Raw genomic sequence first — 21629 nt, 5'->3', positions numbered from 1 at the left:
TATTTTCCATGCATGTGTATGAAATACGAGATATATTCCTTGAGAAAGAAGTCGTTTGAGCTTGTCTGATAATATGATTAATAATAATCATAACTTATTAGGCACCTTCCTGTAGTGTACACTGTACACTCTTAACGAATAACTACCACCAGTTAACAATTCATTTAAGTTTATTGGTATCAAACAAAGGTGTACAAGGGTACAAGATTATTGAACTCAAAAAATTTTGTTAAGGGCGCTGTGATCCTTCAACTATGGTGACAAAACTATCCGCAGTGCGGACTCTACAGAGTCATCAAATCCCATCATGTCCATCATATTAAGGCGACATTTACTATCTGAGAATCGAACAAACATAATTTTGTCTGCGACATCTATACTCAGAAAATCAAACTAATCACAATGACAATCCGACATGTGTTGACATCTAGTATCGAAAGGCTGAACTAACAGTATTTTGTTATGTGGTGGCGTCTAGTGTCAAAACACCGAACTAACGACAATCCGATATGCAGTGATATCTAGTATCTGGATGCAGAACCAACAGTATTTGGTTATGTAGCGACATCTAGTATCGAGGTACGGAACTAACAGTATTTTGTTATGTGAACATCGAACTAATGACAATTTGTGGTGTGGCAGCATCTAGGATCGAAATGTTGAACTAATTCATTCTGGAGTAAATTTCCTCTTCTATTCAATTTTATAACGTTAGTTTGTCACCAGAATGCTCATTTAACATATTCGTACCTTGGTTTAAATTAATTAAAAAATTTGGGTTCTTCAAAAATTGTTTTCATAAAATTCCTTCGTACAGGAAATCAATCTTTTTATATTTAAAGATGAAAAATGTCAAAACATATTACGAAGTATAAATATTTTTAAAAAATATAACAAAATCTAAAGTTATTAGATTATTAGATTATTAGAAATGTTGTATTAAAATTTGTATATTCCAGATATAGTCAAGTAGAATGTTGAGAAGGTAATGAAGAAATTCTACACAGATGAAATTCATCATCTGGTGATAATGTTTCCAAACTTTAATATATTATGAACACCAGATTGTAGACATTCATCACCATCATATTTTTACGTTAATAAAAATTGTCAGCAAAAAAATAAATAAAAAACAAAATCAATATTAAGAGTTAGTGTATTCTGCACAGCTTTATTCGTTAAATGTATATTTACATAATACATTTTGTATTTTAAAATTGAACAATGAGTACATTAATGAGTACAATAAAATGAGGTTCATATTATCGTCTATCGGATTAAATTCCAATATACCTAATTGGCAACATTGAAGAATTCCAAAAAACTGAACATAGAAAAATAATTTATCATTACACGAGATTATAAATTTTTTAAAGTACACACAGAAAGTATATATAAATTTTGTACATATTCAAAATTTATAAGTACTTTATTGTAAGTAATATAGATTTTATTGAAATGTAAAAAAATACAAAAATAAATATATTAAATAAAGCATATTCATATAGTTTTAATTAATCAGACAATAAATATATTTACAAATATTATTTCTACATACTATATTTAATATTATTTCACTAGTACAAATAACAAATGGTTCACATTTCAATAAAATATTTTAGTTAAATATTTGTTTAAAGGCTTACACATGTAAAACACATCTTTCAGTACTTTCCGGGGGTAACCATCTGTTTACATTAATAATACTAAATGTACTGAGATGAGTATTATAAAAAGAATGTAAAATATTCTTTAAGCATTCAAAAAATATAGTTTTACTAGCTGAAAGTGACCATTAGACTCAGATAAAATAATTAAGTAATACACTTTTTTACGTAAGTGATGACAAAACAAATGTTTTGTTTAATTCAGTCAGTGGTGTCAAAACCGAAGAAATCAAATATAGTTTTGAGGACATGATAAAATGGAGCTAATGAAAGCTTTACTAAATCCTCATTTGACACCCGCGGTAACTATATTGGCTATTTTCTCAAAGAAAATTGCTGTGGATTCGATAGTTGAATAAATAGTAATTTATTTTTATTTTAATTAGTAAGTATTAAGCAACTTGGTTTAAGACTAAGTACTTATATTAACAAGTCTTTAAGATATAAAATTTTATTCCTAGTTCGACTAGAAACAAAAAGTACATGACACACTTGGTTACGAATGTTGCATTCATAACACCAAAACTAAACTTTTGTAACATGGAATGTCTTGTAAAATTACATAAAAAAAGTTTGTACATCTCAAACATATATGTAGTAAGTTCAGTTAAAAAGAAATAAAAAATTTACAAACTTAACACTGATTTTAACTAAAGTCACTGAAAATCTCCTTTGGTATAATGGCAATAATTAAATAAAAGTTCATGGATCGTAAGTTTTCTTATGTTTTCTCCCTCGCTTTTTCCTGTTGGGCAAAATTACGCACGTGCATCCACTCCGTACTTTAATATAATCCATTGTGAAATGGCTGTCTTGATAAGGTCCGCTCGACGAAAAATGTGGAAAATTCTTACTCTTATCACCACCACTCCTCACCAACGCATAAGTGTACACGTACTTCTGTATACATCTCGACTGGCTGTGCACCTTCCTGTCCATAAACCTACAGTTCTTGTTGAGGATTTGCGGATGGCACGATCTCTCATAGAATCTCTGTCTGTATTCTCCGTGGAACAGCTCCACGTACTGCCCATTCTGGTTCTCCCCGCCATCGGGTTCCACCATTTCCTCAATCGTTGGACAGCACTCGACTTCGTTACGTTCTCTGCCCTCCATTTGCAACAATTTTTGATTCTCTCGCGGGTTTAGCAATTGACCGGGTTTGTTCAGGTGGATGTCCCTTGTGTATGGCCTGAAACAAACGTATTCCATCAGCTTTGTTAAATCACACGTTAGCAAAGATAAAACTTACTTTGGATTCTTAATGAAGTAGTCGAAGCTTATGTTGTGATGGTGACGGTGAGTTTCGTTTTGATACTGCTGCGATTGGACGATTTCAAAAACGGCGGTCAAGCCAAGCACCTGTAAAAAAAAGTCTTTTGTAAAACAACGCCTTTTCTTATCGATCTATTGTTCCGACATTCGATATATCGTAATTTTGTTCTAATGGGCATTAAGTCAAAGTGTCACGCGGTGACTTCAGAGAAAAAATGCTCGTCCAGCTCACGGTATCATTGTTCTATATCTTGGGATTCCGGTAAACAGACTTCAAAGCTTTCCCAACCGTTGATTAAGTTGTGGTGATGGATGAGCCCACACCATAAACATAGATTTAACCACGCCTTCATTATGTAAAACCACATTTTACAAATATAATATTAACAAGCTACAACCAAGTGCCGCCATATAAGGTCAATTATAAAACGAGAGAATCGTATCTGCTGAATCTCGTCGAGAAAACGGAACGGAATCGCCGACCAAATGACTTTATTACTAACGAGTGTAAACGTTCGATTGTGTCGACGATAAGAGCCTGGCTGAAATTATTAAATATTTCTGCGGCCAAGATTAATTTGTTATGGGAAACGTATCGCTGATAATATAGTTTTCATTTTATGATTTACAACCGAGCACCAACTATACCTGGGAGGGCGTTCCGACTTTACTTTCGCTTGATAAAACTCGCTGATTAATTCGCGAGGAGGAATATTTTAATCGTATTGAGAAAAAACAACTGGAACTTATTGTGAAATGAAAATACATAAAACAGATTGTGAATGAAACCCGAATTTAGCCCAATTAACAGGTAGTAAAATAAATAATTGATACGCAGTAATTCACATACCTTACATAAAAATAGATTTATGTACATATTTTTCGAAATAAAATTTATATAAATCAATCACATTACGGTTAAAATTAGCATACAGTTTATTAATAGTGAGTATATTTTCTTAAACCGTTATGAGAAGTTTTATTTCGTGATTTTAGCATCAAATTCCAACACATAAATTAAAATATCGCACAAGTGCACATCCGGGATCAAAGTGTCACCAAGTTTGTAGGAAATTTTATTGGAAAATACACTCGCGCGTCAATTGATTGTTGCCAATTAGAACATTTATCAAACAAACATGAATAGTTTTGACCATTCATTATGGTGTCTGATGATTTTTGATATTGTCAAGGTAGAATTTGGGACAGGTAAAATATTAAGTCCTTTGTGCTGGAACTCAGATCCGACGTTTAAGATATAACATGATGAAGTAATTTTTAGGAATTTTAAATAAGATATATACTTTTATAGTTTTAATTAATTATGGAAAAATTAAATTTATGGTATAGAGAGTAACACCAAAAAAATTGATTCCTATCTTATTTTAAGTACTTCAATAGGATAAACCTTATTAGTAAATGTCGTCTGGACATTCAAAATATGTTTTTGGTTATTTATTATTAACGAAAGATAATACAACAAAATTTGTACTAGGTGAGATGAAAAATAACCTCCTTGACTACCACAATGCGCTGGTATCGACAAAAAGATTATGAGCCTTATAGTCCACATATTTAGTTACATACAGCCCTTAGTTTTGTTTTGATAGCTGATTTTTGGTTACGTGTTTCGATCTCTCATAAAACATTATTTTTTGAGGTGCTAAACGGCGAAGGAATCAAAAGAAAAGTTGGATAAATATTATAGAATTAATGCTCCAGGTTAGGTTAGGTTAGGTTAGGTTAGGTTAGGTTATGTTAGGTTAGGTTAGATTAGGTTAGGTGAGGTTAGGTTAGGTTACACCTTGGAATATTGGGTTCGAAAGCTTCATGGTGGTAGAAACTCCACCGCCGATGAAGTCCGTGCGGCAGGACGCCGATGAAGTCAGTGTGTCGATCTGAAGGGGGACTACATCGAATGAAATAAAAAAGAATTAAAAAAAAATTGTTTCGTTCCCAAGGAGGTTACTGTTCATCCCCACCTAGTAATTTGTAGTTTCATTGCGGTTCAAGATCACGTTTTTAAGATGTAAATATAAAACTTTGATAAATTAATTAGCAAAATATTTCAAAAATGTTTCATCAAACAGATGAGATAAAATATTTTAAGAGATAATCATAATAATATCAGATAATCGATGTAAGTGAAATGTATTCCTGTGTCACAATGAGTTATTGTCTCTTGCACAATAAATGGGTGTAAATTAAACATTATTAACAAGACTTTAATTAAGCTTATTCATGATAATGCAAATTAATTATTCCCATAAACAAACCTACTGAATGTCAAATGAAGATGTATTGTTTTATGGGGAATAAATTCAATGTGTTTTAGGAAAGTTGCGTAAACAGGTGTTTTTTAGAATCACTTACCATTTTTTTGATAATGGTTTAATTGAGTTTTAATGTCGACCAAGAAAATTTGCAGGAATCAGCAAAGTTCAAAAGAGTTTGTCAATTTGCAGTGTGTCGTAAAGTTGATAAGAAGTACGTGAAGATCCAGGCATAAAATCAATTACCCGGTTATTTAAAATGTAATTAAACATTATCACCGCGATAACTAATCAAATTTGTTTGTGTGCTTGGTGCATTTTGTCACAGCCAGGGCGCAGAATAGAAAGTTTGTTTAATTATTACATTTATTATATTTTAAATCGACATTAATGGTATATTTAAATGTATAATTACGTAATTGATTTAGCTACAAATTAAGATAAGAATTGATTTTCTTAGTAACAATTGATGAGTAACGATAAAAATATCTTACAGTCACTATTTCACGTAAAAATGATTTTAAAATTAAAAATAAATTCATGTGTATTTTCTACAGTTACATTGACTGCAACAAGTACCATATAGATGGAAGGGGCTATTTAAAATGCACAACGGCTTTAGATGGTGTACGATAATACATACATTACGGCCTTTATTAAAGACATTGATCGACGTCGAAACGAACTTGATGTGTAATTATTCTTCGCATGATTACTTTTAATTGCACATCTAATAAATCAATTATATTATAAAAGATTGTTTGTTGTACTTGTGAGTTTTATTAAATTTGTTTGCCGACATAAACTATTCATTATATGCACAGGAACGTACTACACCACATTCTAATCGATTAGTATAATAATCGAATTGTTGGTATGTTTATTTTTTAATAGGCACCGCATAAATTACACCGGTGTGCATTTTTCTGCCTAAAATTCCGACTCGAAGACCGGCAGTAAAATTAACCTGTCACACGGCAGAGCTTTCGGCCCTCTTTGAGACTTTTTATGAGGCGAAATGAAATGGCAAAAAAAATGTGGCGACATTTCCACCTCCTTTAACCGACATTATCTCGTTCCGATCTGTATTATTACGATAAATATTTATGAGCAACAAATGAAATATGCCCAACAACTTAATTAACTTTTGCAGGAATGCGTTAAAGACCGCTTCGTGCTTATAATTTAATATTATTGTAATTCTAGTGTTACTATTAATTAAGGTATAATTGTTTAGTGGGCAGGTCAGGGTTCGGTCGCCTGTGGCGGATTAATTAACGCAATTAACGCAACAAAATTGTTGCCGCACATAAAATAGACACTTGACACTTGACTTGTTGTTGGTTCTTACCGCGATAAGGGCTCGAATGCTTAGTACAATTCGCATAGTAGCCAGCGCAGGCGGGGTGGAAGGTCGAGGGGCTTAAGGGCGACGCCAACCCCCGGCACCTCGTTTCGTCGATTCGTTACGTTCTTTCCTGTAACTATTCTACATCCGTGACGGTGAGTCGATGATCCATCTCAGCCAGATGACCATTTTCTGTAACAGAAATAAGTATTTTACTTAAATCCTTAAATAACAACCAGAAAACAACAATTACATGAGTTAGTTAATTTTGTCCACCGTTACGGCACATTTTAAAATCCATGTAAACAAATCCCAACACACACAATTGGCACAACAAATCACAGGTGAACATTGAAGAGTGAAGAGTGACTAGCGTTGTCCCACGACGTACAGCACGACAAATAAACTGGCACTCACGCTGGACGGTTTTCCCTCAAATATTAATTTGTCTTTCCTATTATACCATTTTATTTGTTTGACCATAAACTGGGTGTTTAGCGATGTGTTTACCGTTCAATTACTGGGTATATGTACCGATGGGATTCATGAAATGCGACCTTCGTCAACCGTGAAAAATATTATTCAAATGCGAATTATCGGAGAAAAAGTCGCTGGTACTGTTACGGTTTCGTGGTTAATTGACTAATTGTACGTCGTGGTATTTGATAATGCGTTGTTAATGCGTCATAATTGGCCCTAAAAGTACTTTCGGAACAGTGACACAAGGTTACGACTTGTTTTCGGTGAAGAACTGCGACAGAAATTTCATCGGAAGTAGAATCTTATCAGGAACAAGAAAATCATTAAATTTTAAATTGTATGGAGTTCGTAGTTTTGATTTTGTAATCTTGTATTTTCATCAGGACATCAACCACAAGGTTACATTTTGAGTAATAAGACAATAAGGAAGGCAATGTTGTAAGTCATAAAAACATATTGAGTCATAAAAACTTTCATAACCATAAAATGTTTAAAATTTTGATTGTATTTAAGGTAATATTTTTTAATAAGAAAAAGGATGACAAGAAAACGTGATTGACACTTTCATAATCTCACTTTTAAAAATCAAATAGATAAAATTACGATACGTGATCGTAAATCAATGGTCCACTTTATTTTGACAACATGAAAATTGATCAGTGTAATTTATTTTTAGGCACAGGAACATGCTAATTGTCTTCCTATTGTTGAACTAAATGTTTCATTATGACGGCCATAAATCATTCGTTTTTTACTTGCTTTTCGATTACGTTTGTATTTATTGGACGGAATAAGCTAATTCACACAAGCATGAATAAAATTTTCGTCTATAAATATTCATTTTAAGTATAGGGAATGTCTATATCAATCGAAATATGTCTTAATATTCGTTTTAATTAAGTTAAATCACACATGATATTCTATTGAAAATAACTATGTTTTTGACGTTTTAATGTGCACAAAATTAAACGTAAATGACGAACACTCTGTATAAAATTTGGGAATACTAATACTGACTTCTTATAAGGTACTTCTTAATTAATGGGTTTTACAAACATTTTAGTTAGACCATCAATTCATTACTATTAATTTTAATTGATTTTAATGGTTTTACATCAATTTTGAAAAAAATAGTAATTTATAAACTATTAATTTTAATTATGGAACATGGTACTGCCATATTACTTGCAATTATATGTAGAATTGAACGTTTTAAGGTGCACAAAATTATACGTAAATAACGAACATTCTGTATAAAATTTAGGATTCCTTATACTGATTTCTTATAAGGTACTTTCTAATTAACGTGTGTGTCAAAAATATAATTAATAGAATCAAAATTGGTGGTTTTGCAGACATTTTAGTTTGACAATCAATTTTGGAATAAAAAATGATAATTCATAAACTATTAATTTTAATTATGGGACATGGTACTGTCATTTTATTTGCAATTATATATAAAATTGAACATTTTAAGGTGAACAAAATTATACGTACGTATACGTACTGACTTCTTGTTAGGTACTTCTTAATTAAAGTGTGTGCCACAAATAGAATAAATAGAATCAAAATTTGTGGTTTTACAGACATTTTAATTAGACCAGTTGAAACACAGGATTTATAATAATTTTTCGATAAAAGCAGTGATGTCCCATATTTTGCTTTAGTTTAAATCCCTCACGAACGCCACTGGAAGATATTTTGTTGAATATCAGTATGCCTATTGATACATAATCCATAATCCCCCCTGTATCTTAAAATAAGCCGTTTTTTATTAAAATGAACCCAATAATCGACTCATTAAATATTTTAAGGTACAACATAATTAATAATAATAATAATAATAATAATAATATGTATTATAAAATTAAATGAGATAAAAATTCGAATTTATTATAATGAGAAATAAGAAAACATTGTTTTAAGCAGATGTTTTTAATTAATAAAATTTACATGTATTTTTTGTAGTTTTGTCACACCAGGAAGACGTGTTAAAATTATTAATGAAACCGTTATGTTATAACCTATTAGAACGTCATTAAGATTTTTACGGAATTTAAAAAAGCAATTATTTGGGTCGTTTGTAAAAATCGGACGTCAATAAATGTCAGCCGTCGATTCTTATTCAACAATAATTATCGGTCATCAACATTTTATTATTCTAATTTGTATCGTAGGAAATAGTGAAACAAAACAACTTTTCGAAACACCAGACACCTTTCCGTACTAAATTGTCCATTTAACTGCGATAACACTAACAACACGAAATTTAATTCGGCCGAAAAATATGACTGTATCAGTACGTATCTCTTTACCTTTTGACGTGGTTGATAAATAAGCCGTAATCCAAATTGAAGTCACAAATCACCAAAACGACAACCCACCGTACGTACGCACCGTACGACCGTTCCGCATAAAATCCCTCCGTTCCCGTTCCCAATTAACTGAAACCCGAATCGTGTCAGTTTCCCTTAAATATAATCCCGGGCACACGCGAAATCAAACTCGCCACCACCCACACACCTTCGTCGCGTTTGACGTCGCCAATTGGTTACATTACGCCCACCTGTTGATGCGCGTCCGATTCGCCCGGATTCGGGGGTAAGTTACGGTGTCCCGTTTCCGGATTGGATGGGACACCGGCATCCGCTTAGTCCGGTAAATCCCGGTGTGCGATTGGGGTTGCGTCACGTTCATTCACGGTGCGATCGAGATAACGCATCGATGACGGCACGATTACCGATAAACGGGTGCAAAGTTTCCTGGTCGGGGTTTTGCGGGAACGAGGTGTTTTCGGAAGGCATAACTAGACGATGAATTGCTGCCGAACATGAACGCACAATCACTAAACAAACTTTGCCGGTTCCTGAGCGTCATTTGTATATTTTATCGGTAGATAATTGAGAGTAGCAAAATTAGAACATTTTTAGTTTAAAAGTTTTAAATAATCAAAAGTAGTAAGTATAACATTTTAAAAGTCTTGAATAAACATTTAATATATTACTTACTCTTTAACAATCTCTTATAATTTTAATCTTAATAATAAATATTAAAATGTTCAAATTGGAAACGCTAATAAAGATTGTTAAAATAAAAATGAGTGAAATTTTATTAATAAATAATATCTATTAAATAAAATTGTTTATGTTTGATATCTTTCCACTGATTTAGGACTGAAATATTTTAAGATATTATTTTAATAATAAATAAAATTTATTTAATAAAATTAACTATGTGAGTACCTGAATACTATCATAAATAAAAATTATTATTTTTTAATTATTTACTGGGAATAAAAAATTAAAATGAAACTGAATTAATTGGACGTTCCAATTTTGTGATAAAATAAAATTAATTTAACACTGAAACTATTAAAAAAAATAAATAAAATAATTTTAAATGAATGTTTCTTTAAAAAAATTATTTTAATAATAAATAAAAATTATTTAATAAAATTAACTTTATTAGTACCTGAGTACTATCATAAACAAAAAATAAATAAAAATTATTTTTTTAGTCATCTACTGGGACTAAAAAAATAAAATGAAACTGAATTAGTTGAACGTTTCAATTTTGTAATACAATAAAATTAATTTAACACTGAAACTATTAACAAAAATTAAATAAAATAATTTTAAATGAAATAATTAAAAAATTGAAAGTACTCATTTTCATTTTAAGAAATTATTTTAATAATAAATAAAAAAATATACTGAATTATTTGGATGGTTCATTTTGTGATAAAATAAAATTAATTTAACACTGAAACTATTAACAAAAATTAAACATAGCATTTTAAAACGAAATGTTTTATTAAATAAATGTATTAAAAAAGTACAAATTATCATTTTAAGAAATTATATTTATAATAAATAATAAATGTCAAATAAAATTAACTATATTAAATACCTAAATAAAAAAAGAAAAACTAAATAAAATTTAACTTTTTAATTTGTTACTGGGAATAAATAAAAAATAAAACAAAATTGAAATATTTGGACGTTCTGAAAACATAAAAGTGATTAGCACTGAAACTGTTAATTAATTATTATAATCAAATGAATTTCCCTAACATGATTTTGTGGGTTAAAAATAGTGATTGAGTAATGAACACATGTTACTAATAACAAATACAGTAGATCAATTAGTGTCACAATGTTTTTCTATTAGAAAACATAATAATAAATAACGAGATATACACGATACTTTACGTTGCTCGGATAAACCTGTATTTGTTCACCGCTTTCGTTTTGTATATTTTATTTTATAAGGTAAAAAATAAACATAATAAACTAGGTGATTTTTTTAATCGTTACTAAGCACTTTTCCATTATATTAAGTGCAATACTATTTATACATATATATATTTTTATCTATGAATGACAGATATACATAAACAAATACTATAATTAAACATTCCAGACTTATCATAATCTAAAGTACTAAATGTTATTAAAAAAATTAAGATTGATGAGAAAAAAAAATCAAACAGATGAAATCGATAAGTGACCAAAACTCGAACGTGTCCCACAAAACTTGTAACTAGATAAACGTACCCACATAAATCCTGAAAAGTTTAATTTAATCAACAAAAAACACGAACCTAATTTATTAGAATTTTATTTTAGGTTTTGTATTAAAAGGTGTTGATGTTTTTATAGGTTTTTCTCGAATAGAATGATCGAAAGTCGCCTAGTTCAATATGTGTAACACCCCCATAAATGTATTTGTTATCTTTCAAGAACACAAGTTTAATTTTATTATTTATGTTGCGTTGTTTTACGATCGGTTTTATGGGCTTTACCATAAGGGACTTGAGGTGTTCTCGATGTCATTTTCATCTATTATATCTTAATTTTGTCAGTGATGAAAGGGTTTTATTTTTTGGAACGTGTGCAGTCAGGAGCATCCGCCATAATTTAATATTTTCTTAGGAACCATTTTTAATGTTCGATTATGGTAACTCAATTAAAAATTAAATTATTGGACCAATAAAATCCTGTCTAAGGAATTCGGCAACATATTTTGAGAGATTACGCCGACATTATTAATAGGCGCGTGTAATAAAATAACTTTCCGGAAGGTATTTTTAATCGTAAAACCGATGCCGGTGTTGAAATAATAGGCATTTTTAATTAGGTGACGTGGACGTACCGAACTGTACTGAACGACCACCTATGTGCATGTTATTATGTGCAAAATAATGTGTTGAACCGAAACTATTTGAACGGTGGTTATTTTTGATAAATGTGCTACCGAAATAGAATAACTCGTGCTAAATTTATAACGTTCGACAATGGCGTAAAATATACACTTCGCAGCCATGGTAAATATTGCTGTGACGTTTTTATTATGTTCCCCTATTTGTTTACTAAACTAAATACCTACTCGAATTTTCTCACTCTATTTTCGGGTAATATTATTAACTATTTTTGGATTTAAAACTAAGAAATTCAAACATATTGGACACTTAAATAAAAACTAAAATTGAAACTGAATATAAGTAAATTTATATTTGTGAAAATTACCCCAAAATCCACTATTGTTGCACTTAAAACTAAGAAATTCAAACATATTTGGAATCCAATTAAAAACTAAAATTAAAACTGAATTTAGATATATTAAAATTTATGTAAATAACGCAAAATTGAAAACTATAAATGACAAATTTATAAATAATTAATTACACAAAGTTTTAAAGAAAATTATAAAAAATATGAAAAATTAAAATTTTTTAAGGAATATTGTATATTATTAACAATACTTGAATTAAATTGAATGAGAATTAATAGTGAGAATAACCAATATAAAATTAAAATTTTTAAATACACCGTATTTAAAAATCATGACTAATTAACCATAATTACTTACTGAAATATTTCACTTAAAATTTAGTCACTTTTTTCTACTTCAAGTCTCCTATTTTTGGATTTAAATTTACTATTTTTGGATTTAAAACCAAGAAATTCAAACATATTTGGTACCTAATTAAAAATTAAAATTGAAACTAAATTTAGGTAAATTTAAATTTGTGAAAAATAACCCAAAATTAAAAACTAAATGACATTTAATAACCAGTACAAATTTAAAAATATTTAATTACACAAAGTCTTAAAGAAAATTACAAAAAATATGATAAATTAAATTTAAATTGTACATTAATAACAATCCTTGAATTGAATTGATTGCAAATTAATAGTGATAATTAAAAATTATGACTAATTAACAATAATTACTTACAGGAATATTTCACTTAAAATTTAATATAGTCACTTTTGTCTACTTTAAATTATTTAATAACATATTATGATATAATGAAAATTAATTAGTTAACAGTTACTTAATTTGGTTTATTGTTTAACAGAATTAGTTTTTATTTCCCTTTATGTTTATTTAGTTTACATTGCAAATACACGATTACTATTTATAGAATTTAGATAACATTAATAATAGTACTAATTCTATAAAATATAAATAAAAACATTATTGCCATCTATCAAAATAAATCAAGACTTTTAGAAGTTTTCTTTTAAGCTTTTACTACAGATTTAAACTAGAAATCTACCGATTCCTTAAATAAACAACAAATATTACAAGTATTACAAACAATACAATTTTAATCGCTGTTAAACGTTAATAATAAGGAAATATGCGAATGAAATATTTTTAGCTAAATAACAGGGTTTTCCAAGTTATTTTCTAAAGTTCAAGTATTTTTCAGTGGAACATTCAACATTATAAATTTCCCATTACGTATTTTTTATGGAAATCTAATGATTATAAAATATTCATGAATCTAGAACAATTTATAATTTTTTTTTTAAAATTATAATTATAATTATTAACAGTATTATTATTATTATTCCAAGTTTTCATTGAATGAAAATTTTGGACAAGACACCATAAATTTCCTAACAAATAGAACTATTATTTATAAAAAATATAAATTTGATTAAGCACTGGAATTGAACCAGAAATGAAGAGGGGCCAACATTGAATTGCAATGGAAATTTTGATAAATTCTAAATATATATATAAAAATAAATTGTTTTCAAATTACTTTCAAAACTTAAAAATGTTATTTATTAAATAATATTTATAAATATGAATAATATAAATTTGAATAATTATTAATAAATTACAGAATAGAATTTGGGTGAAAAACTGTGAAAATCTCAGATTTCTAAATAATTTATTGATGAACTAAGTAAATGAACATTTACTCTAATAAATATTTGCATTTAAAAAACTAATTAATTTACATAATATATCCTTTTTAACGTCACTTCCTCATAATTAATTAATTTAGTTGAGTTTGAGTAAAGTGGTAGAGTTTCACTTGTTAGAAAATACCAGTCCATATTTCCGTGATATCCGTATTTTACGTCCACGCAAAAGCACATTACAATCAACAAGTAATAAATCTTTCCGCTATTTGTTTCATTTTATTGCAATTTGCTAATATTTAAATCACAATTATGTCAGCTTGATTTAAGATTATTTCCTTGTATCTGTTACGCTGTCTAGATAAGGTAAATTTAAATAGGACATTGTTTGCATTTTTATCGTCTAATTAAGCCCGGCCGTGCGACAAATATGCAAGAATTCATGGCAGTTTAACAAATTTATGTTTACGGCCGCTTCATCAGAACAATTCACCGGGAAACCGAATTGTTGAAGACGGTTTCACCCCCCATTTAATGGCGCACAAAAATCCAACATAACACGAAAAAAAAAATAATAATAAAAACATTCACGGATCAAGTGTTTACACTGTGTGTGCAATAACACTTCAAGGTCCGATTTGAATTAATTACCTTCGTATATCAATAAGTTTTCCATGTCACACCGGCGGCGCCATCTTTCTGTATTTAGTCAGCCCCCGGGGCTTCAATCACACACAATATGACTGATTTAATTTTACTTGCCGTTTTACAATCGATTTTACGCACGCTGATTTATAGACTGATAAAAGCACGCCTCGAGATATGTCAGTGTGCAATCAAGACGTTGCAATTATTTCTAAATTCAATTAATCTAATTTTACGACACTAAATGAAAGTTTTATTTTAACATTCTAAAGCAGGAACGTTTTGACACAATTTTATCTGACAATATACATATTCTCACAATCTAATATCTTAGAAAAAATGGACTAAAAGGTCATTTGTTTTAAAAGAAGAATAATTTAAAATAATGATTTACCCAGTAGAGCATACGTTGGACTATAAAAAAAAATGACAGGAAAAAAGGAGAATGTTTTATAAGTAATTTGGGTGCGTAGAATTCAAATTTACAGCCAAAATTGTGCTATCAGGTCTAGTTCATTTTATGTCACACACAAAGAACAGAGAGTATTCTCCTCCAAAACATTTTAAATCGCTCCATATAAAACTAAGTCTTTTCAAAAACTTTGCCAAAGCTCTGAATAAATATGGTGCTGCTTTTAAATATTTGTTAGTCTAAATTACGAAGAACAATAATCTACTTTTGATCACAAGCTGAAATAGAGTAATTCAAAGGTGTTAAGGTTGTTAAAATCATAAAAAGTGTTCAAAATAAATCCGAGAGACTGTGGAGAAGAAAATATCTTTTTAATAAGTCCATTCAAAGTTAATTTATTATCAAACAGAACTTCTGAATCTTTGATAATATCTTTGCACTTAAAAAAGAATATTACATTACAACTACCACTAAAATTTGTAATTATAAATCCTAACACTCAGAGACAAAATTGAGAAAACGATAACAATAGATTATTACAATTATTAGATAATCATTAATAAATTGGAATTATAAATGATCTTCTAATAATTCACTAATTATAAAAGACAGATAAATATGTTATGTGAAAAATCATTAATGAATAAACAAAAAGGAAGAAGATCAAGATCGGATCCTTGTGGCACACTAGAGGATAGCAACTAGAATTTCGATTTAAATTATGGTAGTTGACATATTGTTCTAACCTACTAAAGTATGAAGGAAATGAAGGTAACCAAATCTGGACTGGATTTGAAATTTAGATAAGTACTAGAAAAAAAAGACGAGAAAGAGAAGTTTTCAAATTATTTTCATAACTTAAAAATGTTTAAAAATTTGATTATCATAAATATTTAGATATTTACATTTTCATCACTTTTAAATTATTTATTCGAATTTACATATTCCATTCCTTTATTAATATTTTGTAGCAATTTGTTTTCCTTTTGAAGTGAACATATTCTATTTATGTAGAGGCTTAAATAATTCCCATTCAACTAAAAACACAGATCCATTGTTAATCAGACCGGACACACCTCTAAAACAAGAATGGATAAAAGATCCGTGATCTTTAATTGCAGTCGTTCATCCCACTCGAGCCGTTTAATCCTTGTCCGTTGGCAAGAAGTAAGACGGCAGTTTATCTGCCGATTCCCATCTCGCAGGCTCCATTTGTGTCCGCGCCGTCCGCCGAGGTGCACAAGACGTATTCATTTAAGTCGGTCTAAAATCGACTGGACAAATGAGCAAAAAAATAATAATAATAAAATCAGTGTAAATTTATACGCTTCGCATCTGACAAATTTTACGATCCGTACTTAATGAAATGCGTTGCGTTATTTTACGACCTATATAAAATGTTAGAAAGCTTCCTTAACTCCATACTTAGAAAGTGTAATGGTAAACGTATGATTTTACAGTAGTATTGTCATGACGGTAAATCATAGGTACGGCAGATGTGACGTTTCAATTTGTAGCCGGCATAAACTACATAATACATTAGTTTTATATCGATGAGAACGGATCGAATAAATTTAATTTGTGAAATATGGAAAATTGGTTGTTTACCATCACATTGTGTGTACAGCTCATACACATAATATACATACGTATACGTGCATGCATATTACAATATGAAATGCAATATTCCTGTTTTATGTCTTTTCTTTAATGTAATTTAATCTGCCATTAACATTATGTTATAATAGTGCGGAAACGCTATACAATTTCTGTATGGCACCGTCCATTATTGTACGCATGCATAATTTATTTTGCACTTATATTCTGGCCTCAAACTTCTTCTGTATAATTTTATTATTATATGTTAAAGATTTGTACTACTAAAATATTTTTAACACTTCAAGTTTGGGTTGAAAATCTAGTACATAAATATCAGAATTTGTAGTCCTTCATTTGCTGTTTGTTGATTAATATAAAGTTAAACTTTATAATAAACTATAAACTGCAAATTTAATTAAATTATCTATAATAAATTTATATATATAGGGTGTTTCACCGAATACTTCCTTTAAAAAATTTCAATTCTATCAAATTTTCATACTATAAAAATTTTTGAAAAATATTAATAACTCAAAAACTATTGAATTTAGGTATAGAATATGATATATCAATTTTATTTGCAATTACATGTAAAATTTAAATATCTAAAAATATACAGAGTGTGCCATTGAAAATATGAAAAACAAAGTTGATATCCCTTCCGGCAAAACTAGAGAAGTAAACAAAAATATGTTGAACAACTTTTCCTGTATTAAATTAATTATTATTTAAATTCAATATATAAAATATGTATATATGTATTGAAAAAAAAAAAATTGTAACCATCAAAAATTATTAATTTTTCGTAAAGTGTACAATTTTATTAATAAATTTTATTAAATTTAAGAAAAAATTTATTAACTAAAATAAAATAAAAAATGTTTTTGTTCAATTTTGCATTTTGGTAATTATTTTATTGAACAATTAAGTTAACAAAAATATATTGAACAACTTTCTCTTCAACATACAAAATATGTGTATGTATTGAAAATTGTGTAACCTTAAAAAATTAGTATTTACGTAGAGTGTACACTTTTATTAATAAATTTTAAGTTAAAAAAAAATAAAAAAATTATTAACTATGCCATATGCCATAAAACTAGGTTTTTCAAAAACATTGTCAAGGCTCTGAATAAAGATGGTGCTGTTTTTAAACAACAATTTCGCAGGTATATTTGTTGATGAAAAAAAAATGATCTAATAAATTTAATAATCTTTTACACAAAAAAACTCATTGAAGACAATATATAAAATATATAAGTTAAAAATCCATTCCTCCCCCGTAATAAAACAATCAGCATTGAAATGCACAATCCGCAAAACTCCAAACCAGTTCCAAATCGCGTTAAAACTTTTACGAACACTTACGAAATTTGCTTATTTCACGGGGATCGTGTCGCGGCGCCAGAAAACGTGGCCGCATTAATAAAATCAGCGGCGTTTGAGGAACTTGGTCGCCCATTCCGACATTCACGATTCGTCTTTATGATAAATTCAATTACGTTTGCATTATTTTACGTGATCGCATTCCGCATGCGGAACGGCATGCGAGGAAAATTGTCATTTGTATTTATTACACATTAGATTAGGACTGTAACAAATTATCATTCAATAAACAACTTAACGTGTCTATGTCCTGGAAAATGTTTGTCTGGTGTGTTAAGCAGAAAAGATTTTACGCATAAACTGCTGGTAAACAAACTTTTCTGCTTGAGATCGTAATTGTTTAGAACGTATTTCTTACCTTAATGATGTTGTACAACAGAAGAATTGCTAATCATTTATAGCGACAAGTTTAAGACGTCTTAATTCAAAAAATTAGCGGTCCAACGTCAACGTGCGTATATGTATTTGTTAAAAATTGAAAACTTTTTTCATAACACCATGTTAATGGGCCCAGTTATATTTAAATACAAATTAAATGTCCAAAGTGAGAATTTAAAATATAATCCGGTGTGTGTCAACTGGTAGAAACGCTTTTATGTTCACTTTAATCGCATATGGAAATATCAATATTTGCTTGTCCAAATATGGATGTAACGTTACGGCTACTTGTTGACAAACACTGTGATTGTTGGGAAAGTTTAGGTCTAATAAGCTTTTCATATTACCGTTGTCAGAGACGCTCTTCAAACTAACCATGCAGAAAATTTAGATATACACGTATGTTGTTTGCTTTCTACTCATTGAACTTTTAACAATTTTAACCATTTTTATAGTGACTAAAAATATCTACATTCCTATTAATCCTTTGACATAACTATAATTTTTATGACTATCGACAAAAATCTTTTAATTTGATACATAACTGTGAAAAATTTAATTTATTTTTGTTTATTTATCATCACATTATTCATTTTTCAACACACCAAAAACTGTTTTAATAATATCTTTCATAAATAAGAATAAAATCGGACAAATTGGGGTATTATGAAGAATATAATTTGCTTCCATTCATGTTTTATTATACCATAATAGTATTTAAAAAAAACTCAAATGAATAAATTTAAATAATTATCTGTGTCAAAAATTAAATAAATGGATTTATGACAAAATACATTTTTAATGTATCTTTGAAAATAAATTACTGAATTCATGAAATTGATAAAATTTAAATTTGTTTTTATTTATTATACAGTACTGCAGTCTGGTGAACGAGGGGGCACTGCTTTTGAGTTACAGTATTGGCAGAAAATAGAGCAACTTTAAAAATATATAAATTGCTACCACCCTGTATATGCAAATGTAATATAATTAATACCAATTATGCACATACTGTATACAAACATATCGGTGAATATTTCTTATATTAAAAATAATTTTGTTAGCTACAAATCAAATTACAAATTATTTGTAGTAATAAAACTTTTAATAGCATAAGTTACTCCACTTTTTGCCAGCCCAAAACAAATAATCATCAGTAAAATTAAACTATTTATTATTTTTTTATTGTTTAAGTTAATTTTTCAATATATATTTTTTAATGTAATAACAGGGCCAAAAATTATTTGAATTTTAAAAAACTTGCTGTCCATTCTGCCAATACTGTATGTCACATTAAAATATTTTTATGATATAATGAATAAATTTGTAGAAATTTATTTTTTTTATTGTTTAACTATATAATTGTTAAATTTATAAAGGGAAGTTAATTTGCAAAATACATTTTTTTCAACATAATAACAGGACAAAAAAGTTATTTGAATTTTAAAAAAGTTGCTCTACTTTACTATATGTCATATTAAAATATTTTTTATGCATAAATTTGTAGATTTTTTTTATAAAATTTTATATTTTTCAATCGATTAAGTAATTATTTGTATAAGAAACTAAATAAATAAATTTATAAATTCGTTCTTACTCATTTTTTGTCATAATGAAAAGTAAGAATAACATCATAATAAATTTAATATAGTGTTTGTGTTACATAAACTACTAAATAAATGTATTTATGACATATAATTTTAATAACATATATCTTTTTTTATTGCTTAAGTCCAAGACTAAATGAATTAATTTATGAAAGATGAATAAATATGTATTTTTTGTCATATTAAAAATAAATAAAATACAATGAATAAATTTAAATAATTATTAACTGTAAAAATTAGAAAGAGAATGAATCCAATTGAATATGAATTAAATGAAATTAAATATAACAATAAGTCTGAAAACAATTTTTCTCAGCAGGATGTGAACTGTACGATATCAGAGTTCGAGCCGGCTGGTGTAAATTAGTACATTTGACAAGAAAACAGTTAGGATCCCCATGGGAGGCAGACTGCTTCCTACACTCGAATTATTTTATTATGCTTTTATGTAAATCCATTTACATGTTGGTTACTATTAATGTTGCTTTAATGAAGTTATTAAGAATTCCTGTTGTTGTTATTACTTGCCTTGTACCCGTAATTTATGTAAAATATTACCGCAGCCTCCCAAAAATTTCTTTCGTAAATGACCAATTAAATGTAAATAGAAAAAAATGTGAGATTTCAACCTAATATTAATATGTGAATGCACGTTAGTGATTTATTGATTAATGCGTGTAAATAAATCAAATTTCAAAATAAAAATTACATACAGCTTCTACCTTGTAATTTTATTTAATAATCCCATATATCTCGTTTAACCTTTTCAAAATGAAATAATCGCAGCGGGACATTTTATAACATGTCGAGTTTTCAATTTGTACTTGTTAATGTTGACATCTATCTGTTTATAAAATATTAATATTTAAACAAACGTTGGTGTTTTAATCCTAGTTAATTATTTTATTGATTTTATAAAAAACTACTTTATAATATTATTCATAGATGCATTTGTTCGTGAGACTCACTAGAGAAAATGATCGATCTAATTGATACCTTCATCAGTTTTGATTTTGTAGGAACTAATTATAACGGTATGATAATATGTACAGGATGTTTTAAAAGTATTAAGTATAATGTAAATGTATGATATGTGGGTTTAATTTAAGAAAAAACGTTTTAAATTTTTTAAAAATAAAAAATAAATATTTGTTTTTATTTATTATTATTAGATCAGAAAATACCTATTCTGGTATAGTAGCAGAATACTAAATTTCATTAAAATATAAGTAGTGGTGTCAAAGATATAGATAGAGATAATTTTTTGAATTAACCACCCTGTATCTCATTTTTAAGATGTTTGGAACACATGTTTATAGAAACCATAAAATGAGCCTTCTTAAAAATTCTTAAAAATCTTACTTTTGAAACACCCTGTATTTATAACAACCAG

General features: G+C 28.4%; 1 protein-coding gene across 3 annotated transcripts in view; it reads right to left on the bottom strand.

Annotated features, from left to right (window-relative positions):
* Positions 1 to 1138: 1138 nt before the first annotated feature.
* LOC109608618 (uncharacterized) overlaps positions 1139 to 21629 on the bottom strand; it is a 107778-nt gene continuing 87287 nt past the window's right edge. For all 3 annotated transcript variants that reach the window (XM_049965585.1, XM_049965586.1, XM_049965587.1), the window contains 3 exons: positions 6567 to 6755; positions 2920 to 3029; positions 1139 to 2859 (listed from right to left, as the gene is read on the bottom strand). In XM_049965585.1, the coding sequence (XP_049821542.1) occupies positions 2370 to 2859; positions 2920 to 3029; positions 6567 to 6602 (636 nt within the window). In that variant the 5' untranslated portion in view covers positions 6603 to 6755 and the 3' untranslated portion in view covers positions 1139 to 2369. The remainder of the gene's footprint in view (positions 2860 to 2919; positions 3030 to 6566; positions 6756 to 21629) is intronic.

The sequence above is a fragment of the Aethina tumida genome, chromosome 3 (assembly GCF_024364675.1).
Source record: "Aethina tumida isolate Nest 87 chromosome 3, icAetTumi1.1, whole genome shotgun sequence".
Taxonomy (NCBI): Eukaryota; Metazoa; Arthropoda; class Insecta; order Coleoptera; family Nitidulidae; genus Aethina; species Aethina tumida.
This window is presented reverse-complemented; position numbering and strand designations above follow the sequence as displayed.